The sequence below is a fragment of the Protopterus annectens genome, chromosome 5.part1 (assembly GCF_019279795.1).
Source record: "Protopterus annectens isolate FY-2018-M chromosome 5.part1, PAN1.0, whole genome shotgun sequence".
NCBI classification, from domain to species: domain Eukaryota; kingdom Metazoa; phylum Chordata; order Ceratodontiformes; family Protopteridae; genus Protopterus; species Protopterus annectens.
Genome location: NC_056736.1, coordinates 366,201,596 through 366,220,586, shown reverse-complemented (window position 1 = coordinate 366,220,586; position 18,991 = coordinate 366,201,596). Strand labels below are relative to the sequence as shown.

The window sequence follows — 18,991 nt, the reverse complement described above, 5'->3', positions numbered from 1 at the left end:
CATATAAAGCTATGTTAAACCTAGAGCTGTTGGACATGCTACACCTAAAGAAATCCCAATCCCTCCAAGCTACATGCTCTAGGGACCTAAACCTTGTCACCACAATAAACAGGGCATGCTGGAGGGATAGATTCCTATCCCAGAGACTTCCTATACTCTGGAACAAGCTACCCATCTATGTCAAGCAAAGTTCCTCATTAGCACTCTTCAAGAAAAATCATGATGAGTGGATGAGAAATAGGAAATACACCCCAGGGATCACTTCGGTGACTCTGCTCGACAGGGGCACAGGAATTATCTTGGGTGGCGTAAGCCAGGGAACCTTGTTGGCTAGGCTTACTTAGGCCCTTGGGCTGATAGCCTAGTACCTAGCTATGAACCTATGACCCTATAAATACACAGCTTATTTACATTCATACATCTCTCCAAGTGTGGGTAATATTACCATGTATGCCTTGTGCTGTTCTGAGTTCCATATCTCATACACTTGTAAGCCTGAGTAATAAGCAGTGCAGCAGTCATTATAGTCTTCATATTTCCATAGTTCACATTAGTTGTTTTAAGTAGTCCATGTGACAGTAACAGAAATGCTTGTTCATACACTACATAGCTATCCTAACAAATATGCATGAAAGTAACTGTTTAGGCATTTAAATACATTGCACACTAAAACACTAGAGCAGAAACAAAGCATGTTGCTAAATGCACTTTGAACAACATTGCAATATGTAGGTAACATAAGATCTTTAGTATGTGCAGCACTGAACAATGAAATTTAGAGATTCCAAGTAACTGTAACCATAGCTATAAACTCCTTTAATCTGAAAAGCAACACATAATCAATGCACACCAAAGCCAAAATACAGAGTAAGGACTGCAAACTAGGACATAGCAATGTCAGATAAATACATTATTAACAAATAAATAGGCATTGTGCCCATGCATATGCAATTAGGCTTCCACAATTTTAATTTTTATGAACTGGTCTTTGTAAAAACCACACACTAGGTGCTTTGCTGAAAACATGATGCTCATTGCATTGACTAGTACACTGCACTGTAAGCATAACTCTTACAAAATACACAGTGTCTGTCAGTGTCATGGATATAGGGGCAGATTATAGTATATTTGATTGACAGCTGTGTGTCTTGTCACTATATATACTTACATGTTAGCATGTTTGTCTATTTCCACTAAAGAAAATGCTAACATGGTGGCTTCACAGTGATGTCCAACAGCATAGGGACATTATAAAACCTGGTTCTTCATAAGCTATGCTTCACTGTGCCTGGACCTGTTGGAGGCCTGGCAGTGACTTCCAAGTGGGGATTCACAGTCATATGTATAGCAGGCCATTGGCTATGCATTTTCTGCAGATAGTGGCATTTCCACAAATTGGGAACAATGCTGACACAAATAGAAAGTCTGGTAATTGCATCAGCCTGAGTGCCTCCATTGTACTACTGCTATGTGTAGGCTTAGCACAGGTGTGATGTACTTTGCATACAATATATATTATAAATGCTTACAATATACAGGGTGTTTAACCATTGTCTCAGAAAGTGCAGCCTTCAGTCTCATACATATATATCTGTTCTATACATACTTCATTATTATTGTGATGCAGAGGCTCCTATGTAGTGAATCTGATATGTATCATAGTTTTACATGGTGATATCTGTAGTACTGCAGCTGTTGGAAAATACCATACGTGCATAACACAAATATATGCAGTACATTAACAATGGCCAAATTTTGTGCAGTGTTGCACAGGTACCATGTGTACATATCAGTCAACATTCTTAGAGCACATCTTACATTGATCATACCTGACAAATGCTTATCAGTATACACAACTTACTGATATATGTGTCATGCATAATCACCTCAGGTTCAGTGTGTCGACACACTGCAAAGATACTGTGCAGTTTCAAGCAAGTAACACAAAATATATGTTGTTTCTCATCTTGTCCTACTGTTGCTGTGGTATCACATTGATTTGACAATGCACAATGCCAGGCTGATATGCCACTCATTAAGTCATGTCTTTAAGCATTGATGTTATAATACCAGGATATAACTCGACATTTATTTTTTATGAAAAATTGTTCAACATATACAACAATAACTACAGTTGTGTATCTGCCAGTGTAACACATACTGGAATAGCTCATATTTCTATTTGTAATGGTATGTTTAACATGAGTAATAATATGTGTAACAGCCCGTGCATTCTGAAATGTGAAAAGAAATTTCCCATGACACCTGGTAAAAGCTCCTTGTAACATAATGAATTGCATTGACATTTCTCATGATACACCTAAACACATCCAGCAATTCTCCAAGAAAGCAGCCAAGACATATATTAGTAAAGATGCAGTCATTCCAGCAGAAAGAGCTGATTCTGACAAAACTGTGGCAAAGAGAAAAATTGCTAAAAGTTGGGGCACCACAGTATTTTGGTAAATGAGTATTCACTGTAAACCAGGCAGAAGAGAAACAAGATTATCACTGCAGTTGGGAGAAATTGAGAGGCAGGGCTTGCTATATCCAACTATCTTTAGAATACTTTTCCTGGAGGATCAAATACATTTTTGACACAAAACAAGCTAAAGAGGAAATAGAAAAAAAGTGTAGCCATCAAAGAGTGCACCAGCCAGCTGTATGGGACTCTGCTTGTTATTTGTCTGACAGTAACAAGCCCACAGAGAAAGAATTTGCAAATTAAACTGTTTCTCTTGTTCCAAAGCAAAATTATAGAGAATTTGAAAAAAAGCCAAGAGATGTCTAAAAAATCAAGAGTACCTTGGATTTGAATTAGATACTGCTATTTAAAGGTTGAGGTGGTGAGGAGGAAGACCAACAATAGCATGAGATTATTGAATAAATGGAAGAATTATAAATTGCCATTGTCAATAAATGCAGTGAGACATGAGAACTGTCCTTTTGCAAAAAGTCAGTGAAAAAGGCTGGAAGTTTAACTGTGTTAAAATGGTGGGATGATTCTAAAACATAATCCCCTCTTTTATCACTAATGTTTAATAGAACAATGAAAGAACTGAAAATGTAATTGTGATTAGATGTTTTTTTATGTTAGTAATATTTATATAATAAATCTCCTGAAGCAAACAGCATGTTATACTGTAAAGCAGTTCTGTATAGTATGCAGAGGTATTTTTAATGTGAGATGGGGGAGTCTTACTGCTGTTTATGCTAGTGATATTAAAGTAAGAAAGTCCTTTTTCCTGTAATTTATCCATATATTACAATGTAACAAGATAAAGATTGGGCATAAGCAATTTAATGTTGTGATCTTGAGCTGTTGAGGAAGATACAAAAGTGAATTATGTCATATGTATATTAAAATATAAGTTCCCCTGTTTTTTATACAGGTGAAAGTCTACACTAATGTAATATGACTAAGCAGTAGTCAAGAAGAAGTTTTAAGCAAACAGACTAGACAATGATGATGAAAATTTGTATTCTTTTTAACACCTGAAATGAACTGTTTCTTTTACCATTAGTGAATTATTTTTAGCTGAAGACAATGCACAAAACAGATTCAGTTAGTCAAGAGAAGCCTGGCCAGTGTGCTCTGAATGATCTCTACTAAAGATCTTTCTTGTATTTCTAAGGGTATTAGCTATTTTTCATCAGCAAATAGGTTCATAGGTTCATAGATAAGCGCAGGGCTAGCTGCATTTGCAGGGTAATTTATACCTAGCAAGTTTTAATTCAAAAGTGAGAATTAAACCCTGTACCTTGTGCTTGGAAGGTAAACACCTTAACTATTATGCCAACCCTCAACCCACTGTGTTCAGTTGGAGATAAACCTACGTGTTTAAGCAGTTAATCAGGAAAGGACTGAACAATGTCATTTCTATAAGAAACATTCCAATTAGTATCTAAAGGAGAACTGGAAAACAGTTCAGTGAAAATAAATAAAGTTTGAAACAGTAGGGGGTGGATACATTTGGTAGTAGTTAAAAAAGTATTAGCTTTAGTACTTTGGTGCATTATATAAAATAGTACACAATTTAGTTTAAGTGTAGCCAGTGAACTTTCTCTTTAGGCTAAAAGTGGGTGTAATTTACTAAGAGCATGCAAACAGTTTTTTCCTCACCCAGAGGACAATAGAGATGAGACAAAGATAGATTTTGTCTGTGCAAGAGGGAACAAAGGCTCTAACATGATTAAACCTAACTTTAGAATAGGTGAAGCCTGTGGCTGCAGTTGTTTATTTGTACAACTGTCCCTGTGTGGAGGGTAGACTTCTCATTTTGGAAAACATATATATTTTTCTGTGTTTGCTGTGGGTTAAAAGAGGCCAGAAGGGTTAACATGCATTTAGGTTTTTGTCTTTTAAATGTTTTTATTGAAGCAAAAAGTCTGGAAAATGTGACAAGGGTTCAAAGAAGGATGAGAAGCAGCAACTGTATACAAGATCAGCCTTCCAAGGATTAGTGTATACATGTAGTTCCAAGCTAGAAACATACTCAACAGTGCTGTCATGCAGAATATGTGAAAGTAATAGATTTTTTATCTGAACAAACAATCATGAAAAGACTAAACAATGTGTTATGAGCAATGTATATAAGAAACATTATAATTAGCACTGCCTAAGCAATATTAGCATGGAATGTAAATGTCATTGCATGTGCAGACAAGAAATGGAGTACTAAATTATATTAATAAGAGTAAGGTGCAAATAACAATGTTACAGTGGACATGTTTAGATAGAAATGAGCCTGTGAATCTGGCAAAGAAAGGATTTCATAATGGATTTTCCAGAGAGTATCAGAAAGAAATGAAAAGGGGAGTAATAATACTGATTGCAAGAGGGGCTCCAATACCAATAGAAAAGGAAAAACAAAATGCCAATAATGTTTTTTTGTAGGGTAGATTTATGCTAATAACTGTTTTTTGTAGGGAAGAAAGATTATCCTAGCATGTATTTTTATTCCTCCTAAAACTACTATTGGAGAGCTTAAGAGTTTTTTTTTTTTGAAATATTTAGCATTCAGTAGGGAATAGTGTTTATTAGTGGGGACTAGAATCTGATTTGCAATAACAAAGGTGTAGCAGGAGGACCTAGAAGGGAAACTTTAACAAAAGAGGGTAGGTTTCTGAAGAAATATATGAGAATATTTGGAATGGAAGATGTGAATGTAATAGCAAGAACACATAATTTACATATTGTTCCTCAAGATGCAATAACTAGGTTAGACTGTATAGAAAATATATTTCACAGAAGTATGGGTATTTAGTTGAAAGAAGTGGAACATACCCAGTGACTTTCAGATCACACAGCAATAAACACTAAAATAAAAGATGCAGGGTAATAAAGTAACAATGAGATGCTGGCACTTTCCTACTTATCTGTTGAAAAGAGAGGAATTTATGGAATGGATAGTAGAAATGATTTGAGCACTATTAGAGAAGATAGATATTTCTTCAGAATGGGTAGCTAAGGAATTGGATAAAATGAAAATTGAGTTTAACATATAGCAGAGATAAGAGGGAAAGAGATTTTGGAAATAAGTAGTAGAAATTATCTATAGGGGTTGAGAAAAGTTAAAGTATTGCAAAAAAAGGTGAACCACACATAACAAGAAAATGAGTAAATTATGAGTGATAAAGGGATAATAAGGGAGCATTTGGATAATATGCATAAGCTTAGAAAGGTTGCTGTTAAGCAAGTATTCATTGATAACAGCCCGGAGCACACAAACTCTTAGCACAATGGCTCTGGCAACAGAAAGCTGAAATGGTTGTTGCCGAACTTGGGAACTGTGTGGCATGAAAATAATCAGAGATCCAATAAGGGTATTAGAGATATTTTGGAAATTCTGTGAATGTTTGTATAAAGCAGAGGAATGACAAAGCCAAATAAAGGCACAAATGGAAATATTTATGGAAGGCATAACTATGCCAAGGTGAGGATAAGATGATGCTCAACAATTAATAGCTAAAATAGGAAAGGATGAGAATTAAATAGTGATGTAAAATTAATCAACAGGGACGTTTTCATGAACAGATGGTATTCCTGTGGAAGTTTGGAAGTTAAGAGGGGAAAAAATTACTTAGAAAACACAATTTCACTAGCACTTTACCAGCAGTATTTTATTCAAAAGCAATCTGGTACCTCAGCAATTCGTCTGTCATTAGTAAATTCACTAAGACATGAAAGCAGTTTAAGGCAAGACATTTACTGTTCAGAATAGATTATCGACATAAAGCAAAGTCTAAAGTAATCTAGCTAACATGGCAGAACTACAGACTTTAAGTACATGAAAACAAAATATTCTGGAAGATCCTTCCAATCATAATTCACATCATTAACTGACAGTAGAGTAGTACAATCATTATTCAGAACCTGTCAGTGCTGCTGCAATCAGTGCATTTTCTCACACTCTATTTTCACATTTTATCTGTGCAGTTCACAAACAGTGATGTATTCATTGCAAAACATGTAACCAGACAAGGACAAGCTATTTAACTGCTTTTCTTAGACAAGCAGTGTTCCTTAGTATTCTTTTATTGCATAACAAAGCAGTACTATGAGCTTTATTCAAAGTGACAACATATAGCTGTGTATTCATGCTTCACAGGATGCAAACATGCATCTAGTCTGAAATAGAGAAATCCATTTTGACTGTTTTTCTGACATTTATGTTTTACTACTTTTATCTATAACAGTTTTGTTTAATAATATTTTAAAAGGTGGGATAGTACCAGTACCTTATAATAAAGCTGTGGAGGCTATATGAGCCAATGATGGTAAAGACCCTTCAGATCCAAATTCATTAAGACCAGTTTCAGTTTTAAACCATGATTATAAAGCATTTATACTTATACTAGCTAAAAGAGTGGCACGTGTTGCCAAAATTGATAGACACAGATCAATGTGGTTTTGTAGAGGGTAGGCAAACATTTAGAGTTATTAATAAAACAGTGTTGATGTTGGTATTGTTGATAGGTCATGATGCAAAAAAAAGCATTTGATACAGTCAGCTGAGATTTTGTGTAGGGCAATGTCAGCATTTGTGTTCCCTGATAGAATAATAAGATCAATAAGTAGGATCTATAAAGAATCATAGGCAACAATTAAGGTGGGAGGGTTTTTTGCCTTATATTTAGAACATTAGTAAAGAGAATAAGGGACTCACAAATACAAGGATACAAGTGGTATAAAAATCAAGAAAAGTTAACCTTTTTGCAGATGATATTATTTGTACCTGAAAAATCAAGAAAATTACAATTTCAGTGTTGTGGAACAATATGAGGCAGTATCAAGTCATTTCAAGATATAAAACAAATGAAGATAAAACAACGGCTATAGCAGTAAACTATGTACCCACATATGAATTGGTTCAACAATATTCATATTTATGGGTATGTAAGATGAAGTATTTTGGTCTATGAATTAAAAAGAATTATGTTATGGCAGCCAGGGATATGTGGGAAGAGACTAAGAAAAAAGATAATATAAAAAACTGAGAAGATGGAAGGTCTTGATTATGGATATGAATAGCAAGGTACAAGCAGTGAAATGTTTTTAGTCCCTTTAATTTTATATATAGGTCAGATGTATTTTTATCAGGCGGAGAAGAAGTTTTAGATGATAATAAAATACTGCAGGAATTTAGTTGGATGGGGAAGTGGGCAACAATTAAGTTATATAACTTGATTCTCCCAATAGAACAAGGTGGTTAAGGCTTACCCAGTTTGAAGGGATTCTTTAGAACTAGTTAAGGCTGGCATAAGTAATTGAAGTACAAGGTTATTGGTCAAAGAAGAAAAAGGAATAATGATGAAGGGAGGTGAGAATTAAAATAAATAAGGAGAGAGTAGTATTTTGGATGCAAGTCCTTAAGGAGAACACCGGCAACCATACAAAATATTATACCAGTAAGATAGCAGAAAGTATTCTAAAAATTAAGCAAACATGGTAATGGAGAAAGGAGATTTTACCAAAAGGGATGAATGCAAGCAGTGGTAGAAAATAGGGAAGAAGAGGCAGAGATTTGCTACAAAAATTAGCAAAGGAACCAAGGTATTAAGAGCAAAGAAGCAGAGAGGGAAAGCTAATGGAGTGGGATGAGGCCAAACAGAAAGTTTGCAGTGCAGGCTAAAGACTGCCTTCCTTACTAAGGATTGATAACAGTATAGAGAAAGAGGAAGGGACATCAGAGTGTTAAGTATAAGATTAGCTCTGGTTGAGTTTTTAGTTGTGTCTAGAGCAGAAGTAGCTTTAAAAATATGATAATTAATAGGGCATATAAAACATTGCATGACTGCTATAAGAATCAATCGTAAGAGGTTAGAGATTATTGGGAAGTGAGACTGCAAGGCACTCAATCCCACACAGTTTGATTTCTTCAAAGGGAGGTCATGCCTGTTAAATTTGGTTGACTCCTTTGAGACAGTCACCAAAGCCATGGATGAGGGGAAGATGGTGCATGCTGCCTACCTTAACCTGGCGAAAGCCTTTCAACACTATTCCGTACTCGGGTATAATAGATAAACTCTCTCAACTAGGCATCAATCTGTATGTTACCAGATGGGTAGCAAACTGGCTCGCTGATAGAACCCACCTAGTCAAAATAGGGGAAGCCATCTCAAGCAGTAGACCTATAAAGATCGGTGTACCCCAGGGATCGGTCTTGGGGCCTCTGTTGTTTGGGATATACTTTTCTGAGGTGCAGGCCAAAACCAGTGGGCTATGGCTCACTAAGTTTGCAGATGACTGCAAGCTGGTCACTGTCATCAATTCCCTTAGGTCTGTGGACATCCTCCAAGAGGGTCTCACCCAAACAAATGACTGCCTCCAGGAATATGGTCTCAAACTGAATGCCAAAAAAATGCATCATAATCATCCCCTTTGGGGAGAGTGATGTCCCCACAAATGATCACATTAATAACAAGGTTCTAAGCACACAATCAGTTGTAAGGGACTTGGGCACCCAGGTTGATAGCAAACTGACTTTTGACCACCATATTGCCTCCATTGTACAGAAAGCTTTCTCCACATTAAGCAGAATAACTCATTAACCCTTTTTAAGCTCAACCAGGATAACTGGATGGGGAACAGAAAAGACATGTCCCTGCTGGACAGGGGTATCGGGTGCTGATTTGTCGGAACATGGGCTAAATTTTGGCTCGGCTTGTAAAGGCCTCAGGGCCAATAGCCTAGTAACTTCCTATGATCCTATGAAATACAAAGGGACAATGAGAGGACATCTGTATGACTACTAAGTATGTATCAAAATATAGAATGTTTAGGAGTTTTGCATGAAAGTATTGCATAGATATTTTTATACCCAAGGGGACGTAGCAAATGCTGGAGATGCACTGGGAAGGAAGTAATTGAGAACCTGTTTTTTGGGAATGTAATGACTGGGAAGACTTTAAAAATTCCCTACAGACTGCTTTGTCTGAAATGTTTGCGGAGCAAATATTTGTAACTAAGGAAATGTTTCATTTGAAATAAGCTGTAGCATCTGAATTGCCCTAAACATAGTTAAGGCTTTACTAAGTTTAATGCTATTGTCTGCCAAAAAAAAGCAATTAGTAGAAAATGGAAATTTAACTCTAAACCAGGCATAAATGAAATATTAAGTATTTCAAAGGAGATAAAAATGGAACTGGAAGCTTTAGTAATGGGAAACAGCAAATTAAATAGAATAACTGAGTAATTGATGTAATGCTAGAGTAAATTAAAATCCTTAAAAGGTAAACGTGTATACTGCATGAAAATATCAATGGAAATGTTATTTTTTTTCTTTTCTATTACTGTGTGTATGTGTCATCTTTTAAAAATGTCACGTTAAAAAAACAAAAGGCAATCACTGATATTATATTAGCAGATTTGATTATAAAGTTTTATATGTCACTGTATGTCATCAAGAAGAAGCACTTTGAACATTTCTTGTCAGTTCTGTAGAATGAATACCCTCTTGTAAGCTGGCGGACAAGCACTACAAAGATTGACAAACTGATGGTGAAGGACAGGTAAAATGTATAAGGTGAGGTTGGCAGATGCCAAAGATGTTGTCAGTTATAGTGGACATCTGAACAAATACAGAAATGAGAGTCTATCATTGGGACACTCCTGACTGGCCGGATATTAAAATGGAAGATCTTTGTCTGAAATCTGCTTGCACATATGTAGTTAGCTCCAAGGATTACATGCTAGAGGAAGAATTTATAAAGAGTTTGAACAAGTATGTGATCAACACCAAATCAAGGAAAATAAAAACAGTCACATCGTCTATGACAATGACACCATCATGAAGAAGAGCTTAAAAAGGGTTAATGAGGTATTCTGCTTAATGTAGAGAGGGAGTCTATTCATCATGATAATGATGATGATGATGATAGTGACCATCTCAATGATGCTGACGTTTCGATTGACCTGGTAGCAGAACTGCAAGATAATTTGAACAGAAATGGGAGAGGAAGACATCCCACAGACTGTAGTGTTTTATCCATACTTTGCAGTTGTTTGTAGGAAACGATCTTGCGACAGTAATTTCAGCTCTTTCCAAGGTATCTCATATAATCTCCCTGCTCCACACAAGTACCTCCTTCAAGAACGAGAGGGAAATTTAAACAAATTGGAATTCTGGCCACTGTAGTCACTTGATGGATTTTAACAATAGGACAGCTTTGTGCTTTGTCCATCTGTGACTACCACAAGTTGTGCAACATTCTTAGCAGTCACAAAGAGAGTATATTTACAGTGAAACAACAGAGTCAATTTATTAAACATGTTGATATGATGGTACCATTTCAGAGAAGCCACAGATCTCACATAGGGTGAAAAATGTTTGGCAATAAGTGCTGTGGACCCAATATCCACTCTATCAATCATCGCGTAGAAAAACAGCAGGAAAAAGTTTTTTGCTTTGAAAGTTTGATATAATGCTTTCAAGAGTCTCCACAAATGATTTCAAGGGATCATTATGAATGTAAGGCTGCCTGAACAGCAGAGTGATGGAGTGCACCTACTTTTGTCTGACACTTTGTGTCTGAAGCTGTTGTGCTGGATCCTTCACTAGGCTTCTTGTGGCTGTCACATGATGCTGTAACTACTGAAAAGCTAAAGGAGGAGGTGGCTTCATCTATGAAGAGTCAGCATTCCTTGTTAAAAAACAAGAAAAAAAAGTTTCTAAATGTGATCTTACACCAACATATTTCAGTTTTATTAAATTGTTTTTAAAGTGCAGGGTTTAATTGTAACACAATAATTTGTGCACATCTCTGTGCACACCAGATATTATTCTCCAGGAAGCAGTAAGGCAGAGTCCATGGTTCTGGCAGTAAACAGTCTGTCAGTGGATAAGCAAGACCTTATGTAAATGAATGGTGGTGACTCTGCTTCATTTTCATCATAGCACAAAAAAAAAGAAGAAAATGTCTCATTGTAGTCATAAAGCTTTGTTTGTTTTTGGCCAAAAACAAAATGAGAGTCTTCCTTCACTGTTCAAAATAGCAGTAAGAGCACTAAATGTGCCAGCATCAAGTGAACCTACTCATGAAAGTATTTGGTAATGGGGTTTGAATATGCATGCCCATCTCTTGCAACTAAGGACAGTGTAACTTATTTATTTATTAAATGTAAATTTAACAATTTCTAGGTAGTCATAAAACATCTGAAGTCAATAGAACATGTAGTGATAGACAAAGCATACTATAATATAATATAATATAATATAATATAATATAATATAATATAATATAATATAATATAATATATAATATAGGCTATAAAAATTGTGTGCCAAAGTAGTTTGCATGTGTTATTGTTTTAGTGAAAGAAATCTTATTACTGATAAATGATTTCCTAGTGTACATAATGCAAGAGTATGTGAGAAACAGACTTGTTAGAATCATCACACCCAATATATTTTATTAATCTGTAGAAAATAATTTTTACTGATTATCGTGTCTGTGCTGTGACTTGACTTGATAATTGGCAAATACATGACTTCATGACTTAATCTGATTCTTTGCCTTCTTAGACTTGACTTGAGACCTAAAGGTAAAGACATGAAGCTTATGTGTGTGGGTTGGCATAATAGTTAAGTTAGGTAAAGTGTTTACCTCACAGACAGAATGTACAGAGTTTGTCTTACCTTTGAAGGAAACTTGGCTAGGTTTAAAATGACCTGCAAGGGTAGATACCGTAGTACCTATCTATGATCCTATGAACCTATATGTGTGGCTTACTTCCACCTTTGCTATGTGTAGTTCATAAAAGTGTGTGACGTACCATTTCTGTTGTCCATATGTATTTATGTACTCCCACCTCTGTGAGCAATTCAAAAAATTGTTTGAAGCTTCAATCACATTGTGTAAGAATGTTCATGAATCACACATATTATATAACATGTATAAATACAGCTCAGCTCTCCCTGGTAACACAGTCATATGCAAGTTTTATTAATTTTCCTAAAGGTATATCATTGAGCACTTTTGAACATTGTAAAAAGGTGATTCCATAATGTCAAATACACTAAACACTTGTGTAGACCTTCTTAAGAAGGCTGCTTTCAGCAGATAGTGTTTCTAATGAAGTGGAGTATGAAAATGCACTAAGTTCAAAGGTGGTCAATGAGTGGAAGGTTGTCTTATCCAAAGGTACAGCAATGTTAGAGTTGGTTATATTACTAAAAGAGTTATAGACAACCATTCCACCTACATAGAGGGGTGGGCTGAAAATATGGTGTAGGAGGAGTTCCACCACCTTCCACCCCATAAAAAGATAGATTTAAAGTTCTGCCTGGGTTTGTTCTTATGCAAACTTCAGAAATCCCTTTCACATGATTCTGTCAGGAAATCAAAGTATGCTGATATTGAAGAGGTTACTAACTACAGTGGGTAGATATAAGTAGGAGATTATGATCTGTGGACTGACTTTAGGAAGCAGGTACCAGTACAAAGCAGTCAGGATGGAGCAGAGGAAATATAGGGTTTAAAACATTTTTAAGCAGACAGGCTGCGGGATACTTTTTTTCTGGACTAGGAATGAAGACATGTCCCACACATGTATAGGTAGTGAGTCCCAGGCAATATGTCTGTATATGAAAAAAGCCACATGTATAAAAGACATTTTTTGTCTGGACCTTGTAAAGGAAACTTGAGAGGAAAACCCAGACAAAAAGTGATTCCAAACCACACACACACACACACACACACACACACACACACACACACACACACACACACACACACACACACACACACACACCTAATGGCAGTTCTGAGATTCAGCAATTGACTTACTTGCATGTTTTTAGGATATGGGAAGAAATTAGAGATCCTTGATGAGGCAGCAGTGCTAACCCCTGTACCACTTTTTCATCTAACCCATCAACAAATAGTAAACAAATAAATGATAAATGCAAATGGATGTCTTATCTGCAAAAGAAACTACTTTCATTTGTCTTGATCCATATCATACCTCATAACTTGCTGACATTTAAAATTTTGACAAAGATTCTTGAAAAGTAGGTACATTTGGCCAAAAGTCTAGACACTTAATTAACGTAAGATTTGTATACAGACAGTGTAACTCTTCTCACTTCCACTAGGATTGTGGGATATAATGTTCACAGAAACACAAGTTAACAAACAATGCCTCAAAATGATTTGCAATAGCCAAGCAGGACACTGGAAAGGGGCAATCAGTATACTGTAAATGAGCCACTAACAGCAAAATACTGTGTCTAACATGGTTGCCCACCATGAATTTTTTTGTAAAAGAACTTCAACTGTATTGAGCAGTGTATTCCACACACCCTAAAATGTGCACATTATCCACTGGTATATTAATAAAGTGCACCTAGAACATAAATCAACTAGCTATGGCAATATGAATCTAAATGATCAACCAAAAAAGAGCCATATCTTACTTGGAAAATGTTTTAAATGCATATTGCTTGAAATCAGATTGTAACATGTCTTCTCTAACTACTCGTAGGGCATTCTGTAGCGGCATATTGATGTTGTGTATTGCAACACTGCAGGAGAACCATAGCTAGGGTTGAAAAAAGGCAACTGTCCATGGTGCAGGTTGTTAGTGGACATGATCTCTGATAGGCCGACCCAAATGGCAATGCAGAAGTGGACTATCAATTATTCATTACAGGCTTTCATTGAGGATTACAATGTGGCATCTTATTCATTTATTTAGACAGCAGCAGTTGTATGGATGTTTAAATAAATAAAAAGAATGTTGGTGAGGAACAAAAAGAGCTGCTTGCTCTTAAACTTTGGACAGGAGCATATTTGTTTTTAATTTGCCACGCAGCTTTAATATGAAGGGGTACCAGTCTAGGGGGTAGACTGCCCAGGGTGCCAATTTACTGAGCTGCTGCTCTGCACTGGAGTAATGCATAATGGTAATGCTTTATTTTCAAAGTAAAATTTAAAAAATGTACTACTCACCTAGTTTTACTGTTTGTAAACAGCCACAGCTATCAACAAATGATATTAGGAAACTGCCTGTCCGGACAACGTGATTGAGTTTGGTTAGTTCATGTGTTGTATTAAAAAAGGGAGAGCGAGAACAGAAAAATAAAATGATAAAAACTCTTATCTCAGACTTATTCTGTCTTGACTCAGTTTTGTACATTGGTGCTTCTCAGACAGACAGTTCCTGTGGCTTTTATAGCTCACCTCTTGAGTACCTCCAATCACTTGCTGTGATGATTCATTTCCTGGAGCCATAGAAAAATAAAAGTACAATGTAAGCACATTAAAAGTACAAACATTTACATTTTTTTAAATTAAAATATAAACTAAAACATCTACTTTTAATACATTTCACAGAATGCATTTTTCAATTGCTGGCTGCTATTTAAAAAGTCATGCAAATTGTGGGCAAGTCGTAAATCTGTGAAAGGAGCTTTATTTGGGTTGCAAATCAGAAAGTGCTGTGGGAATCAGTACAACTGAGAGTTATGATCCATATTACTGTAGGTGGTATTGGTTAAGAATAATACATCAGTAAAGGCAATTAATCCTTCTATTAAACCACAGTGTTTATCACACAGAAGCCTGTGTCTCCTTATATATGTGTTTGTGGTTTGTTGGAGACTGTAGGCTTAAGTAGGACAAATAAAGGAGGAAAAAAGGCCAAATGGATAGCATTTGGCCCTAAAAGTAGGGTTCACATATTTAGAAGGGGGGATAATAGACATTTTCCCAAACTCCAAAAAAATCATTGCATAATAGAGATTTTAGAAATATGTTTATAAAGAGAAAAATGTAACTGCAGTTTTTGTGGGAGTTTATATGCCATTATACAGTTATTACTGAATAATAATAAATGTTATTCTACAGGTATATGTTCATAGGTAAGTACCAGGCTGGCTATGTTTTTCAGAGTGATAATTTTGAATTTTGTGCATTAAAATGAATGACCTTATTTAACTTTAATGCTGGCCATATTTAACATTTGTCTTCATTTGTATTTGTTTGCTGCCTGTGGTTTCATTTGTAATGTGTCCTTCTTAGTTTGCTGTATTGCATGGTTGCAGTCTACAGTTATAGTCCTGCACTCTCAATGCATAATGCATAATTTAGTCAGGAGCAGAAACTGCTGTTAAAAAAAGGGATAAGTAGTAGGGCATATAAAATATTGAATAATAACTATAAAAATCAATCAGAGGAGGTTAGAAAGGATTGGGAAGAAATATTGGTTAAGCAATTCACAAAGAAATAATGGGAGGATATGTGTATAGGTTCATAGGTTGGTACTATGCTGTTGGCCCTAGGGTCTATACAAGCCTAGCCATAGCAATTCCCAGGATATTTCTTCCCACAATATTTACTTCCATGGACCCCTGTCTAGCAGGGTGACTGACGTGATCGCCAGGGTGAATTTCCTATCTCCCATCAAATCGTCAAGGTTCCTTTTGAAGAGGGCCAAGGAGGCACTCTGCTTGACATGTATGGACAGTCTATTCCAGAGTATGGGGGGTCTCTTGGTCAGGAACCTATCCCTCCAGCATGTTTTGTTCATTGTGATGACAAGGTTTAGATCCCTGGAGCATGTGGCTCTGAGGGATTGAGATTTCTTTAAGTGGAGCATGTCCAACAGCTCAGGGTCTGACATGGCCTTGTATGTTAAGCAGAGATCACCTCTGAGTAGATGATATGCCACATAGTATAGCTGGAGTTTTTTAGACAGTCAGCATAGGGCATCTGCTTTAGGCCTGTGATTCTTTTAGTGAGGTATTTCTGCGGCCTTTCCAGCTGTTGCAAATGTCTTGTGAGGTACATACCAAATGGGGCGTTGTACTCTATAATGGCTCTAATGAGGGATGAGTACAGTGGGACAATGATTTCCTTTTTTCTTGATGAAAAGCCCTTAGTGATGAGGTGTGCCACATAGAAGGCTTTCCTGACTGTTCTGGCGATGTGGTTATCGAAGGTGAGACCACTGTCCACCTGTGTCCCTAAGTCTCTCATCACACTTTTGGTGTTTAGTATACTGCCACCTATGTGGTAATTCATGGGTACATTTTTTCCCAAAGGGGATAACTATACATTTCTTGGCATTAAGCTTGAGCCCATGGCTCTGACAACAAGCATCTGTTTCTGTAAGGCCCTTTTGTAGAATATCCATATCTCAAATATGCAACAAAGTCTAGAAAATTTAGGATCTTTCCTTGGAAGTGTTTGCATAGGTATTTCTATACCCCAAGCTGAGTCCATTGAATTTTTCTTCAGGTAGATTGCAAATGTTGGAGGTGTGATGAGAAGGAAATAGATAATTGGGAACACATTTCTGGGAGTATAATGTGGTGGCAGACATTAAAATTTCCCTGCAGACTACTCTGTCAGAAATACTGGGTGAGAAAATTGGTGTAAATAAGAAAATGAATTCTAAGCTGTGATACAGAATCAGAATTGCCAAGACATAGTAAGTCCTTTGCAAATTTAAATCTGGTGGCTACCAAAAAAGCAGTTACTAGAAAATGTAAATCAACGTCTAAACCAACTGTAGCAGAAGTAGTGAATATAGTAGCAGAGATATAAGAACTGGAATTGGGATCTTTAGAAATGGGTTGGAGCAAATTACATAGGAAAAATGGGAACTGTGGGAACAGTACATGCAGAATAATGTTTTGGAGGAGGAATGAAGTTTAAGGGAAGGCAGGAATTGAATAAGCTATGTCATTTTTTACTGTCTAGACTGTATAGATTGTAAGTGATGCATAATATTTGCAACTGAAAATATGTCAATATCGTTTGTTTTCATTTATATAAATGTATGATTGTCCATGTTATAAGTGATAATTCAATAAAGATGTTTTTTGTTTAAAAAAATACGTAATTTAGTCAAAACAGAGAAAACCTTACAGTAGGAGTTGCACGTCATAGGTGCTAGAACTGTTTAGTAATGACTAATTAGATCTGTTTCCCTTGCAGAGGCCTGCCCCAATCTGTTCAGTAACTATGTCAAGGAGTACAATAATGTAACACTTCACAAGTTCCAGTGCTTTCCTTGGGATGCACCATTCCCACGTCGGCGAGCAACTGTCTACAGATTGTTGCAGGAGATGATCCGAAGACTTGGCAACAATATCAATATAGCCTACCAAACAGGTGTGTTTACGAGGTGTGCCTGCATTCCTGGTCAAGTCTGCAGTATAATTTCAAATAAAAATGTTGAATGTGCTGTATACATGGATATGGAAAAAATCAGAAGTGGGGGAAACTTGAAAAATGAAATTTGTGGGGCAAATCAACAATTTGATTTGTTAAAATGACAGTTTATTTGTTTAGTAACTAATGTACACATGCTCTTACATAGACACAAACACACACAGGCACAAACACTCATGCACATATGAGAGTGCAAGTGCATGTACACATACACATTGCTTGACTGCTATGTGAGTAAAACAATATTTTTTCATATTTTCATCTTTTTGACAAATACTTTCCAAACGGCGAAGTCCAGAACGCTACCACTCGCCAATGACCCACGAATAAAAGATGTATTCTACAAAACCACTGGCAACAGAAACAGATAAATAGATCATAAAATCTGTTTTATTCCATAAAGTTAAGTGCTTTCACTCACTAAACCATGAGCTTCCTCAGAACATTCAAATTGTAATTCCCATTAGTTTAAAAACATCTGTTTGGTGCCAAAATTACGTTCAAATTCTTGAGGCTGTATACTACTATGAATAACTAACATTTCAAATAAACCTATCATTACTAAAAAGCTGCTTTAACAACATAAAAAAGCTATACCTATAAAAAATAATATTAAAATATTAACAACAATTAATACTGTAAATATATAATAAAATTGTTTACAACTTTCATCAATTCATAATCTCTAGTGATGATTTAACTGATATATAATCATTTAATCCTGGTGGTGTCGTGGCATCCGTCAGTATCTGCCAACATGTCTCTTTATATGCCAAAATATACTTAATATTTCCACCCCTTGGATTACTTGCTACAACTTCTAATATAGCAAACTTGAAATGATGATTATCTCCTTTGTTAATAATATGTTTAGCCAAAGCATTTTTATGGTCTTTCGTCCTTATACTGTATAGGTAAGAATAAATTATTTTCCTGAAGTTTTGCTCTGTTTTACCTATATAAAAGGAAGGACAGACCATGCATTTGGCTAAATAAACTAACATTTTTGTACTACAACTACCCCGTTTAAAAAATAATTTCGTCCTATTATAATTTTTAAAAATAATCTCTGTTTCTTCATTAATCAGACTGCATTGGTGGCATGTGCCACATTTATTTGTATGTGTAGAATTTACTGTCTTCCTTCTTTTATAACCTGTCTCTAACATCCTTTTCAAATTTTGACCCATCTTATAAACAAAGGTCGGTCTAGGACCTACTAACTCTGACATTTCATCATTAGTTAACAATATATGCCAATATTTACTCATAATATCTTTAATCTGATTGCTAAACGGACCATATTCTA

General features: G+C 35.9%; 1 protein-coding gene across 1 annotated transcript in view; it reads left to right on the top strand.

The window, feature by feature from the left end:
* LOC122803164 (protein sel-1 homolog 3-like) overlaps positions 1-18,991 on the top strand; it is a 920,824-nt gene that overhangs the window by 490,518 nt on the left and 411,315 nt on the right. The window contains exon 9 of the mRNA XM_044072781.1: positions 17,446-17,622. Within this exon, the coding sequence (XP_043928716.1) occupies positions 17,446-17,622 (177 nt within the window). The remainder of the gene's footprint in view (positions 1-17,445; positions 17,623-18,991) is intronic.